Below are 13,945 nucleotides of genomic sequence, written 5' to 3' on the forward strand. Positions count from 1 at the left end.
GTAGGTTAATGGGGATGGCATTGAATCTATAAATTACCTTGGGCAGTATGGCCATTTTCACAATATTGATTCTTCCTATCCATGAGCATGGTATGTTCTTCCATTTGTTTGTGTCCTTTATTATTTCACTGAGCAGTGGTTTGTAGTTCTCCTTGAAGAGGTCCTTTATATCCCTTGTAAGTTGGATTCCTAGGTATTTTATTCTCTTTGAAGCTATTGTGAATGGGAGTTCATTCATGATTTGGCTCTCTGTTTGTCTGTTACTGGTGTATAAGAATGCTTGTGATTTTTTTTTTTTATTATTATACTTTAAGTTCTAGGGTACATGTGCATAACGTGCAGGTTTGTTACATATGTATACTTGTGCCATGTTGGTGTGCTGCACCCATCAACTCGTCAGCACCCATCAACTCGTCATTTACGTCAGGTATAACTCCCAATGCAATCCCTCCCCCCTCCCCCCTCCCCATGATAGGCCCCAGTGTGTGATGTTCCCCTTCCCGAGTCCAAGTGATCTCATTGTTCAGTTCCCACCTATGAGTGAGAACATGCGGTGTTTGGTTTTCTGTTCTTGTGATAGTTTGCTAAGAATGATGGTTTCCAGCTGCATCCATGTCCCTACAAAGGACACGAACTCATCCTTTTTTATGGCTGCATAGTATTCCATGGTGTATATGTGCCACATTTTCTTAATCCAGTCTGTCACTGATGGACATTTGGGTTGATTCCAAGTCTTTGCTATTGTGAATAGTGCCGCAATAAACATACGTGTGCATGTGTCTTTATAGCAGCATGATTTATAATCCTTTGGGTATATACCCAGTAATGGGATGGCTGGATCATATGGTACATCTAGTTCTAGATCTTTGAGGAATCACCATACTGTTTTCCATAATGGTTGAACTAGTTTACAATCCCACCAACAGTGTAAAAGTGTTCCTATTTCTCCACATCCTCTCCAGCACCTGTTGTTTCCTGACTTTTTAATGATCGCCATTCTAACTGGTGTGAGATGGTATCTCATTGTGGTTTTGATTTGCATTTCTCTGATGGCCAGTGATGATGAGCATTTTTTCATGTGTCTGTTGGCTGTATGAATGTCTTCTTTTGAGAAATGCTTGTGATTTTTGCACATTAATTCTGTATCCTGAAACTTTGCTGAAGTTGCTTATCAGCTTAAGGAGATTTTGGGCTGAGACAATGGGGTTTTCTAAATATACAATCATGTCATCTGCAAACAGGGACAGTTTGACTTCTTCTTTTCCTAACTGAATGCCCTTTCTTTCTCTTGCCTGATTGCCCTAGCCAGAACTTCCAACACTATGTTGAATAGGAGTGGTGAGAGAGGGCATCCCTATCTTGTGCCAGTTTTCAAAGGAAATGCTTCCAGTTTTTGCCCATTCAGTATAATATTGGCTGTAGGTTTGTCATAAATAGCTCTTACTATTTTGAGATACGTTCCATCAATACCGAATTTATTGAGAGTTTTAGCATGAAGGGCCGTTGAATTTTGTCAAAGGTCTTTTCTGCATCTATTGAGATAATCATGTGGTTTTTGTCTTTGGTTCTGTTTATCGATTTGCGTATGTTGAACCAGCCTTGCATCCCAGGGATGAAGCCCACTTGATCATGGTGGATAAGCTTTTTGATGTGCTGCTAGATTCGGTTTGCCAGTATTTTATTGAGGATTTTTGCATCGATGTTCATCAGGGATATGGTCTAAAATTCTTTTTTTTGTTGTTGTGTCTCTGCCAGGCTTTGGTATCAGGATGATGTTGGCCTCATAAAATGAGTTAGGGAGGATTCCCTCTTTTTCTGTTGATTGGAATAGTTTCAGAAGGAATGGCACCAGCTCCTGCTTGTACCTTTGGTAGAATTCGGCTGTGAATCCGTCTGGTCCTGGACTTTTTTTGGTTGGTAGGCTATTAATTATTGCCTCAATTTCAGAACCTGCTATTGGTCTATTCAGGGATTCAACTTCTTCCTGGTTTAGTCTTGGGAGAGTGTTAAGTGTCCAGGAACTTATCCATTTCTTCTAGGTTTTCTAGTTTATTTGCCTAGAGGTGTTTATAGTATTCTCTGATGGTAGCTTGTATTTCTGTGGAGTCGGTGGTGATATTCCCTTTTTCATTTTTTATTGCATCTATTTGATTCTTCTCTCTTTTCTTTTTTATTAGTCTTGCTAGTGGTCTATCAATTTTGTTGATCTTTTCAAAAAACCAGCTCCTAGATTCATTGATTTTTTTGGAGGGTTTTTTGTGTCTCTATCTCCTTCAGTTCTGCTCTGATCTTAGTTATTTCTTGCCTTCTGCTAGCTTTTGAATGTGTGCTCTTGCTTCTCTAGTTCTTTTAATTGTGATGTTAGGGTGTCAGTTTTAGATCTTTCCAGCTTTCTCTTGTGGGCATTTAGTGCTATAAATTTCCCTCTACACACTGCTTTAAATGTGTCCCAGAGATTCTGGTATGTTGTATCTTTGTTCTCATTGATTTCAAAGAACATCTTTATTTCTGCCTTCATTTCATTATGTACCCAGTAGTCATTCAGGAGAAGGTTGTTCAGTTTCCATGTAGTTGAGCGGTTTTGATTGAGTTTCTTAGTCCTGAGTTCTAGTTTGATTGCACTGTGGTCTGAGAGAGTTTGTTATAATTTCTGTTCTTTTACATTTGCTGAGGAGTGCTTTACTTCCAACTATGTGGTCAATTTTGGAATAAGTGCGATGTGGTGCTGAGAAGAATGTATATTCTGTTGATTTAGGGTGGAGAGTTCTGTAGATGTCTATTAGGTCCACTTGGTGCAGAGTTGAGTTCAATTCCTGGATATCCTTGTTAACTTTCTGTCTCGTTGATCTGTCTAATGTTGACAGTGGGGTGTTAAAGTCTCCCATTATTATTGTATGGGAGTCTAAGTCTCTTTGTAAGTCTCTAAGGACTTGCTTTATGAATCTGGGTGCTCCTGTATTGGGTGCATATATATTTAGGATAGTTAGCACTTCCTGTTGAATTGATCCCTTTACCATTATGTAATGGCCTTCTTTGTCGCTTTTGATCTTTGATGGTTTAAAGTCTGTTTTATCAGAGACTAGGATTGCAACCCCTGCTTTTTTTGGTTTCCATTTGCTTGGTATATCTTCCTCCATCCCTTTATTTTGAGCCTATGTGTGTCTCTGCATGTGAGATGGGTCTCCTGAATCCAGCAAACTGATGGGTCTTGACTCTATCCAATTTGCCAGTCTGTATCTTTTAATTGGACCATTTAGTCCATTTACATTTAAGGTTAATATTGTTATATGTGAACTTGATCCTGTCACTGTGATATTAGCTGGTTATTTTGCTCGTTAGTTGATGTAGTTTTTTCCTAGCATCAATGGTCTTTACATTTTGGCATGTTTTTGCAATGGCTGGTACTGGTTGTTCCTTTCCATGGTTAGTGCTTCCTTCAGGGTCTCTTGAAGGGCAGGCCTGGTGGTGACAAAATCTCTAAGCATTTGCTTGTCTGTAAAGGATTTTATTTCTCCTTCACTTATGCAACTTAGTTTGGCTGGATATGAAATTCTGGGTTGAAAATTCTTTTCTTTAAGAATGTTGAATATTGGCCCCCACTCTCTTCTGGCTTGGAGAGTTTCTGCTGAGAGATCTGCTGTTAGTCTGATGGGCTTCCCTTTGTGTGTAACCCAACCTTTCTCTCTGGCTGCCCTTAACATTTTTTCTTTCTTTGTGCTGGTTACGTAGTTCCTCCTTTAGGTCTGAGAAGTTTGATCAACTGAAGCCTTCTTCTCTCAACTTGTCAAAATCATTCTCCATCCAGCTTTGTTCCGTTGCTGGCGATGAGCTGCGTTTCTTTGGAGGGGGAGATGCGCTCTGATTTTTTGAATTTCCAGCTTTTCTGCCCTGCATTTTCCCCATCTTTGTGGTTTTATCTGCCTTTGGTCTTTGATGCTGGTGACATACTGATGGGGTTTTGGTGTGGGTGTCCTTTCTGTTTGTTAGTTTTCCTTCTAACAGTCAGGAGCCTCAGCTGCAGATCTGTTGGAGTTTGCTTGAGGACCACTCCAGACCCTGTTTGCCTGGGTATCAGCAGTGGAGGCTGCAGAAGATAGAATATTGCTGAATAGCAAGTGTTGCTGTCGGATTCTTGCTCTGGAAACTTCGTTTCAGAGATGTGCCCAGCCATGTGAGGTGTGAGGTGTCAGTATGCACCTAGTGGAGGATGTCTCCCAGTTAGGCTACTCAGGGGTCAGGGACCCACTTGAGCCAGGCAGTCTGTCCATTCTCAGATCTCAACGTCTGTGCTGGGAGACCCACTGCTCTCTTCAAAGCTGTCAGACAGGGTCATTTACATCTGCAGAGGTTTCTGCTGTTTTTTGTTTAGCTATACCCTGTCCCCAGAGGAGGAGTCTTTAAAGGCAGGCAGGCCTCCTTGAGCTGCGGTAGGCTCCACCCAGTTCAAGCTTCCCACAGCTTTATCTACTTAAGCCTTAGCAGTGGCGGGTGCCCCTCCCCCAGCCTCACTGCCACCTTGCAGTTAGATCTCAGACTGCTGTACTAGCAATGAGGGAGGCTCCATGGGCGTGGGACCCTCTGGACCAGGTGTGGGATACAATCTCCTGGTGTGCCGTTTGCTAAGACCCTTGGTAAAGTGCACTATTAGGTTGGGAGTTACCCGATTTTCCAGGTGTTGTGTGTCTCAGTTTCCCTTGGCTAGGAAAAGGGATTCCCTTCCCCCTTGTGCTTCCCAGGTGAGGCAATGCCTCGCCCTGCTTCAGCTCTCGCTTGTCGGGCTGCACCAGCTGACCAGCACTGATCGTCCGGCACTCCCCAGTGAGATAAACCCAGTACCTCAGTTGAAAATGCAGAAATCACCCGTCTTCTGTGTCGCTCGCACTGGAAGCTGGAGGCTGGAGCTGTTCCTGTTTGGCCATCTTGCTCAGGAACCTAGGCTCTTCTTAAGTTAAAGAGGCACAAACATCTCTGTGAAATATTTGTATATTAGAATAAGCCCTGTATCACCTCCGTGGCCTTGATCTGTCATACATACACAATAATAATAGACATTACTGGTAGAAAGTTTGTGTATTACATTTACATTTTATTTTTGTTATTTCAAATTATTTTAGAATAGAAAATATATTGTAAGGGCACCTAAAATGCTCAAGAATGTCGCTTCTACTACCCTCTCTGGAATTGTACTTATTTCTACTCCATTAGTAGAATCCTATATCTGGATTCATGGAAGTTCATGATATAAAATCAGCACAGATTGGAAGTAATGTTTTTCTCTCAGGCTGGCTCATTTCACTTATTCTGAAGATGAATACCCAAAGACCTTAGAAAAACCGCATTCCTACTATTAAACCAAGTACCATTGTCCCTGAGTCATCTGGGCCATTGAAGTGAATGATCTCTTTTGCAGGATGAATTTTATGTATTGGCTGTCAGTATATACCTAACTAAACTATAAAGCTAACTTCTAAACCTCATTACATTTTGTTTCATTGCAAGTTCACTGAAGTAAGCGAATGTTCCTTTATTTTCCCACCGCAGTGGATCCTTACAAAGCTAGAAGAAGCAAGAGAACCTTCTCCGAGCCTCTGACAGAGAACACTGCCTGAAGACACACAGCAATAAGGAATTACAGCTCCTAGACTGTACCTTTCAAAACCTGTTTGGGAAGCATATTACAGAAATAATTTCAAGTACCCTGTATTTTGGATGATTAAAAAAAAAAAACAAAAAACAGAATCAGGTAAAACAGCTATGTGATTAAAATATTTCAACTCTTCAGCAATTACCTGGTTTTCTAACTTGAATCATGCATCTATTTATAATTATAATTATTTTGTAAAAGAAGAAAAAATTATGAATCTTAAATATTTGCTCCGAGTTTTTCTCTGTAAAGGTGGAGAGGCTGACTGTAATTCATCTCCACATGGAGCCAAGTTTAATGTTTCTAGTTCACATTTTGAACTTCCATCATGCTTATTTCAGACTCCCTGAGTGATGGGTAAACAATCAAATCAAACATTGCCTCAGTGGTATCAAGAGAACTTTGGTGGTGGTTTCTTTAGAATCATGAAGTTCTTTTTATAGACAAATATTTTGATATTATTTTCCTTATTTTTAATATAAAGGATAGGTTTGAATTATACTTAAAATGCATAGCATGATTATTTAAAACAATCTTTTAAAATACAATTTATAACATAGATTGAAGCCTCCCCTTAAGAAAACTTAAAGAAATTAGTATGCTACTCAAAAAAGGAAGTCTCTGAGAACTTTAGGGACTTTGAAATATTTCCTCAAGCGTATTTCATGAGATCTACTTGGTTTATCCAAGTCATGTTTTTAATAGACTGCTAATATTAAAGGAGAATATCTAAAGCCTTAACAATGCCTACTTTCCATTCACTGTTAACATGGAATATACAGAATTCCCAACATCTTAGATACAGTGAATTATGCTTCCAACAGACAGTCCTTCTCATAAGTGTATGTACCCTGAAATCTAGCCCAATAAGCTGTCCTGTTGCCAACAGATTGAGAATTTCTGGTTTGCTTTCTCTACAGTTATTCAAATGAGAGTCACTCTTCTAAATTTACAGCTTATCACAGAAATCATCAGCTATACATTAGTAAAAATAAGGACATGAGGTTTTCTTTCTTGATTTTTGTCCAAGATCTTTGCACCTTAATATTAATGGATTGTTTCAGGTAAAAGGGAATGAATGTATGATTGTGAACTATGAAGAGAATGATGCAGGATCCTATTTAGATACTGAATAATACAGAGTATTCAATGCATGTTGTATGTGCCACCAAGTTATTATAAACTGTTTTTGGAATTGAAGACTCTGTATAGTCAATGGTTGTGAAATTCTTCTCAGGCTCCTAAAACCCTTGCTTTGTTGTAAAAGCTAAAATAAACAGCATGCTATATTGTAATTGTTATTTCTTGCTGACCAAATCTACTTAATGCTTCTGATTTCTCTCTGATGACTAAAACACATTGTTTATTCTCAGTAGTTTCTCCCAAAATGCTTTTTGCTCTGCTGAACTTAAATTGAATCAAACCACACGTTTCAAACCACATGAAAGTGTGTTTCCATGTTGACCTTTTTATAAAAAAAAGAAAAAAAAAGTGCATATTTTCTCTGTTGCTAAGCTCCTCCAGTTTTGCTTTTGTCAGAATTAAACCTAAGAGTAGAGGTAGTCAGAGAGCTTGCATCAGATTGTCCTCATCCAAAACAAAATACTTCATTACCCATTCCAATGTTATGATTTCACCAGTCTCAGAAAAATTACAGCCCCCTGCCTCCCTGGGTGTAGTGTCGTGAAGCAGAAAAGCCTTACACAAATAGTAAACATAGAAATTCTGGTGTCCTCTGGCAGCCAGCAGGAGTGGGTCTTGTAACTAGTCCACATAGAAAGGATAGTGCCTGTCTTTCTTGTTCCCTTGCCATAAGAATCATGAAATATCTCTTCTTCTTCTTTCCCTGCCACTGGTTTACACGTCACCTCCTCCCATGGCTTCCTTGTCTCTAGAGGGACCCACACTTCTTTCAAGAGCCACGTCGTATCATTTGTTTTAGAAGCTTGTCTTCATCTAAACAAAAACACTAAGAACATCAGTAGATCACTAGATAACGAGTCAGTGTTTTTAGCATCACATTTTACAATTTAGTTTTTGTTTGATTCTATAGCCCATTTTTCTTGAAGGTTAGAATATACAATCGTCTTGTATTTGAAAACCATCTGCCCTAAATTACATTTAACTACAATAAATGGCTCTCTGCTGGAGAAATTTAAGCTTGTCTTAAGTTGTTTGGTGGTGGCTATGGAATGAGGTGTTCAGTCTTGTGCCCCTTCCATGTATTATTTGCTAACTCTATTATTAGGCCCTTAATTCCAGCATAGCATGTCTTCTGGTCTATGATAATTATGCGAGGACCAAGACAGAGTTCCCTGCCAACTCTCCACCAGAAAATCATAAGTCATTGGAAAGAGCGACTTTGATTTCTTCACATTTAGAAAATACTCTCTGAGCCAAAAGGCACGTACACTTCTCCAGTGTCTTCCCTTGTAGAGTGTATATATTTGCTGCTTTTCCTCTACTGTTTGCAAAAATCCCAAGGTCAGTTTAGTGTGGCTGAGTTGTTATCTGGACTCTAAATAATCATTACCACCTGAGGCAGTTCTTACCTACCCCTCTCCTCCACAATCCTAATCCATTTGGAGGCAACTAGCCTGTGGCCTCCAAATGAATCAGTCTTTCTTAGACTTACATGATCTTTTCTATAATAATTCTCTCTCTCATTTCTTCTGATGGTAATAGCAGTAATATATTGTTCCAGTGAATATCTGTGCACCTAGCTCATCTCATAGAAACATCCCACACAGTAGCATCGTATTACTATCTGGTAAAAAGTAAGATTAAATTAAAAGGACTCTACACAGTGCTGAATTTCCTGCACCTAAATTATCCAGTTATCACTTGCCAGTATTCGTTGATCCCTCAGGCTATGTCAAGTGCCCCTTCACGTAGGCCCCTGTATTAAAAAGATTGGGACAATATACTTGATTAGTTTGCCTGTAGAAGCTCAAAGTATGTGCCAAATACATTGACAGTGGATGCTTTGGTGGCTCAGCCAACACAGATCAGAGAAATCTTTTCGGGTTCCAGGGCTATTGCTTGTTACCTTTTGTCAGGATCAACCCAAATCCTCAGGGATGCTGTTTTTCCACACTAAGTCCTAACTCATTAGTGGGTCATGAAATCAACTCAACAGCTCAAGACCAGTATATTTTAAAAGTGAAATAAAAAATAGAGGAACAATAGAGCATGTAAAATGGTTAAGTATTGGTTCCTGTTTCAGCGAAATCTTCTATTTACTGTGTATACGGGGTCACAAGATAAAGTGTTTCCTATTATGAAATGCAATTGAAAAAAAGAAAGCTTGAAAGACTCTGCAGGAGGCATGGGCCATCCAGTGACTGTTGGAAGAGTCTGGATTGTGTGGAGCCTGACCTTAGATAAGGAGCAGCAGATCCACAGCTCAGGAAGTCTAGAGAGGCTCAGCACTTTCTCTTTTGAGTGAGAAGATGGAATCACTCTTGTTTGGTTTCTGAAACATTTTTCTTCTCTGGTATCAGGCACCTCGTATGATCCAGTGGAACCAGAAAAAGCATAGAAAAATCAGATCCACAAACAGCACCCACAAAAGGCCACAGCAGTCTTTTGTTTACCTAGATGTACTTTAACCTCTTTACCACTAGGCATTTTACTATCATAGAATTGGGGACAGACATTGTCCTTTGGAGTCCGTTGAATTTGCACCATCTTCCTTTTGGCTGATTGACCATACAGGTGGCAAAGGCCTTTAAAAATGGGGAGCTAATATGTAGGGCACATTCTGGTGGGGCCAAAGTATTCACTATGCAAATATCAATGCCTTTTTACTAAAAACAGTGGATTTCCTCATTGCTTTAAGATCCAAGGAGAAAAGGTAAATAACTCACATTCCATATGCAGGACTCAATACAGACTTAGTCAATCTGATTTTCTTTGGTGCTATTCAGTATAGCGCAACTCTAAAAGGAACCCCATTCACTCTCCTGCTTAGTCCTTTGAAATATACTTTTGAAGTTATTCCTTATCATTAATGGCAACCTAATCAAGCTAGGATTCGTCAGTTAAAATTGCGATTCTTGTAATCTGTACTGTCCATTTTTGGCCACTCCGACTGTTAGAGCAAACTTTTCTCCACTGTCACAATTGGTCTAAAGTAGTATTTGTTTCAGGACTATCCGAAAAGCAAAGCCGGCACATTGAGAAGATACAGAATCCTACTCTATTACACACCTTACTCATGTTTCTTTGATTGAAACCTTTTTCTACTTTATATTTCCTCTTTTGTAAAGTAAATTTTTCCATGTCGTTTAAAAAATTTTTTACTTTAGAATTACAGATGAGTTCTTTTTTTAAAGCATTATGGCATTTAAAAAAAAAATTTTTGGTTACCCAAAAAGCTATACAAGAAATATAACTTCAATTTTTTTAGGCTGATATGGGTATTTTTTAAAGTTTTTATTACTTTATACAAATACAAATTATAGTTTAACACCTGCTATGATGGTAGATATCACACTGTTATGATAGAAAAATCCCTGTCAGTCATTGAACTATTCATTTAGTGTTACTCTGATACCTCAATAATGTGCTCCTTCTAATGAAGTCCTTGTAACAAGAAACCCTGTGAGATTGGTATAATGAGATATCTAATAATCAGAAGTATAATTAAAGTAGAACATGTTGGAAAATCCCAACATTTCCTGTTATGCCATCGTACCTCCGGTGTTCAGTTCATTACTCAAAAGTTCCCAATTCTCGGGCTGAAAAGCATTCAAGTAAAAATGTAGCGTAGATTACACTGAAATATTTTCAATATCGATGATTTAATAGCCACACTCACAAACTATTAGGAATGGTATCTGGGACTTGTTACAAGGTCAGATAGATTGTTACAGACTTTTAAAAATAATTATCTCTGTATATGACTGTGTATTACATATAAAAATGATTTTTTCAGGAAAGGTGCACTTTAAAAATATTCTCTTGCTAGTTTTTTTAATTGATCAAATAGCCTGTGCTGCTTTGGAATGTTTATTCTTTAATGAAAATATGGTCATTGATTATGATCGTTTTAAAAATATCTATTTCTGCATCGCTGCAGGATTTCCTACACTTTTCTATTCCTCATTCCTCTTTTATGTGTGCTTGGCTCAGTTGCCTGTTACACAGTCTCTGCCTTGGTTTTGTGTATTCTAAGATAATTTATAAACACAGATGTTTACAGTGAAGTTCTTCCTTTTGAAACTAATCTTATTCTTTTATTCCTCTCTCTAAAAATTGGTTGGCCATGCTCACTAATGACTTTCTTAACAATAATCATTTCTTGGTATTGGTAGATTTGGATTGCATGGTAAGATGACTGTCCATTTTCACCATGTATACCTTTGTCAAATAAAGATTTCTGATCTTTGGTCTGCTTCTGTTTTTAGTTTTTTGATAGAACTGGAAACATTATCAATAGCTTACCCTTGCCTATATAAATTCCACCCTCTTTGGGGCTTAAATAAATGTGAATAACAGATTGTCCAAGGTCCTGATTTTTCAGTCAAAGCAGGCGACATTCCAGCCCTGCATGATCATTGCTGACTAAAAGCTTGGGGGTGGTATGGTATAGTACCTAGTGAAATCTTTTTTTTTTTTTTTTTTTTGAGACAGAGTCTTGCTCTGTCACCAGGCTGGAGTGCAGTGGCACAATCTTGGCTCACTGCAACCTCCATCTCCCAGGTTCAAGCGATTTTCCTGCCTCAGCCTCCTGAGTCGCTGGGACTACAGGTGCGCACCACCACACCCAGCTAATTTTTGTATTTTTTAGTTTTAGTAGAGATGGGGTTTCACCGTGTTGGCCAGGATGGTCTCAACCTAGTGAATTCTTAACCACCGACATTCTGCCTCTTAACCTTAGAAAACTCCGCATGACTCATTTCCCCAGTAAGTAATGAGTATATTGAATGAAGGGCCAGGAGGGAATTTTCTACTGGCAGAATCAACATTGGCAGAGGTAATTCACCTCTGATATTGAGAGTCTAGCCTTTCCACGCCTTAAGAAAATATTGTTACCACCCTTTGAATGACTTATTTAACAGCCCTCCTACAACTAGAATATGGAAAGCCATCATTTTCTTGTATGCTTTAAGTGGTCAGCCAACTATAAATTAACAAAAACTCAATGCTAGAAAGTGCTTGAAATAAGAAATGGAATTCTTCATTGTTTAATTTCCCCGATTACTGGATTCTGTTGAACCCTTTTTATGTTAATTGGCTAGTGAAACCCAGTCCATAGCCTCTAGCCCATCATGGGTGGGGAGGGGGATTGTCTTGTATTTTGTTTGTGCTTCTAGATATCCTAAAGAGCTCCACTCCCCTCTCTCTGTTCTCGTGCAAAATTGTCTCGGCTATTTCTGGACCTTTACTGTTCTAGATAAATTTTAACATCAATCTGTGAACTTCCACAAAAGTTGTTGTTATTGCATTGATCTCTTGAGTAAGGATTCATTTTTTTAAAGTTAGATGTTGCTATTGTAGAATCGCTACATATCAGAATAATTTGTCTTTTTCAGCACTTGGAATTGTTCCCACAGAATGGGGACGCATGGTTCCATAAAGTATGTTAGCCAACCGAGGTGCATTTTATAGACTGATTTGAGATAGACACTTCATACCTTATATCCCCAAATGGTGTGTGTGTGCGCAGGCGTGTGTGCACACATGCACAAAACCATCTTGGGCCTTTAGTGTGGAGCGCTCTTACTTCCCAGAGGATTCTCCTTCTGCTTGACCCAGCCAGCTACTGAGGGAACTGCAGCATGCCACGATGATGCGTACAGACTGGCCTTGAAAGGAGGAATCTTAAGAAAGTTTCCGAGTTACTATTAAGGCCACAGCATTTTCCTGTTTAGGAGCAGAACCATCAGTCAACCATGAGCTCTAAGAAACACAACATAACCCAATGATAATAGCAGAATGGTATATTCTTAGCCTTCTCAGAAAGGCACAGCATACATAATTCAAACAGCAAATCTGTGGTGGCCATCAGAACTTTGGCAGGGTTACATAACATTTGTCAAACAGTGTGGGCTTTTAGCCATTTCATACGTTTACAAGACCTAGTCATATACTATACATTGGGGATAAAAATGTATATATACACACACACACATTTTTCACCAATACAACATACATGCTATCTAGAGCCCATTACTCTATGCCAGCTTTGGCTTCATGGTGATCAAATTGTGGCAAAGCTAAGTTAGATATACTTGTATATCTATTAATTTGGCTTAGAAAATTAACACACAAAAAGAACTAAGTGTTCAAAAAAAAAATCTTTGGTGGCAAGTTAAAGGAGTCAGCCTTCAGCATGAGGTGAAAATTAAAAATGTCTCTAAATTACAAGATGTAATAAAAAGCTTCAGACTCATTAGCATTTTTTTAAAAGTCACCCAGATTAGTTCTAGAGGTTTCAAGGCATGATCTATAAACAGGCTCCTTGCTTACATAATTTTAATTGCTATTTTTAAACATATTTGAAATTTAAAACTAAATCAAAGTGGCCTTTAAAAATTCTAGAAAACACCAAATTCAAAAATTACACAAAATCTTACAGCCAAAAGTCAAGAAAATAATTATTAATACAATTTGGGATGCAAGGACTTTTAAAGTATTTTGGTAAACTCTTCCAAGTTCCATCACCCATCTCTGTCTCCACGATCTGCGTGGCGTCCTTAGTGCCTGGCACGGGGCTGGCTCTGGAGATGTCAGAAGCACTTGCAAATAAAACAAGGAGTTTGCAAATCACATCTTCTGTTATGGGGGAGGAGTGGGCAGCAGCTTTTAAACAAGGTTGAATTCCCTTAGGTTTAGCTGTAGAATTGTGTCTTTGACAGCAGCAAACACAAAGCGAATGTTGTCTGTATCTGTAGCACACGTGAAGTGAGAGTAGATGACTTTCTCTTTGTCAGGATTCTGATCTTGGTAAAGCTTCAGGATAAAGTCTCTGGCAGCTTTGACATCCTGCTTTGGTCCTAGTCACAAGTGCAATTAGGGGAATAAAGACACAGACTTAACACCATGTCCTCCCAAGAACCATTTTTGTTTGTTTGTTTTTTGAGACAGAGTCTTGCTCTGTAGCCCAGGTTGGAGTACAGTGGCGCAATCTCAGCTCACTGCAACCTCCACTTTTGGGGTTCAAGCAATTCTCCTTCCTCAGCCTCCCAAGTAGCTGGGATTACAGATGCGTGCCACTACATGCAGCGATTTTGTATTTTTAGTAGAGACGGGGTTTTACCATGTTGGCCACACTGGTCTTGAAATCCTGACCTC

The 13,945-nt window shown here is 38.9% G+C and overlaps 2 protein-coding genes across 3 annotated transcripts in view; one reads left to right on the forward strand and one right to left on the reverse strand.

The window, feature by feature from the left end:
* VPS13A (vacuolar protein sorting 13 homolog A) overlaps positions 1-11,040 on the forward strand; it is a 247,441-nt gene extending 236,401 nt beyond the window's left edge. For both annotated transcript variants that reach the window (XM_050761071.1, XM_050761072.1), the window contains exon 72: positions 5,542-11,040. In XM_050761071.1, the coding sequence (XP_050617028.1) occupies positions 5,542-5,560 (19 nt within the window). In that variant the 3' untranslated portion in view covers positions 5,561-11,040. The remainder of the gene's footprint in view (positions 1-5,541) is intronic.
* A 1,536-nt stretch (positions 11,041-12,576) lies between these two features.
* GNA14 (G protein subunit alpha 14) overlaps positions 12,577-13,945 on the reverse strand; it is a 221,317-nt gene continuing 219,948 nt past the window's right edge. The window contains exon 7 of the mRNA XM_050761091.1: positions 12,577-13,647. Coding sequence (XP_050617048.1) covers positions 13,457-13,647 — 191 coding nt within the window. The 3' untranslated portion in view covers positions 12,577-13,456. The remainder of the gene's footprint in view (positions 13,648-13,945) is intronic.

Source organism: Macaca thibetana, chromosome 15 (genome assembly GCF_024542745.1).
Source record: "Macaca thibetana thibetana isolate TM-01 chromosome 15, ASM2454274v1, whole genome shotgun sequence".
Classification (NCBI taxonomy): domain Eukaryota; kingdom Metazoa; phylum Chordata; class Mammalia; order Primates; family Cercopithecidae; genus Macaca; species Macaca thibetana.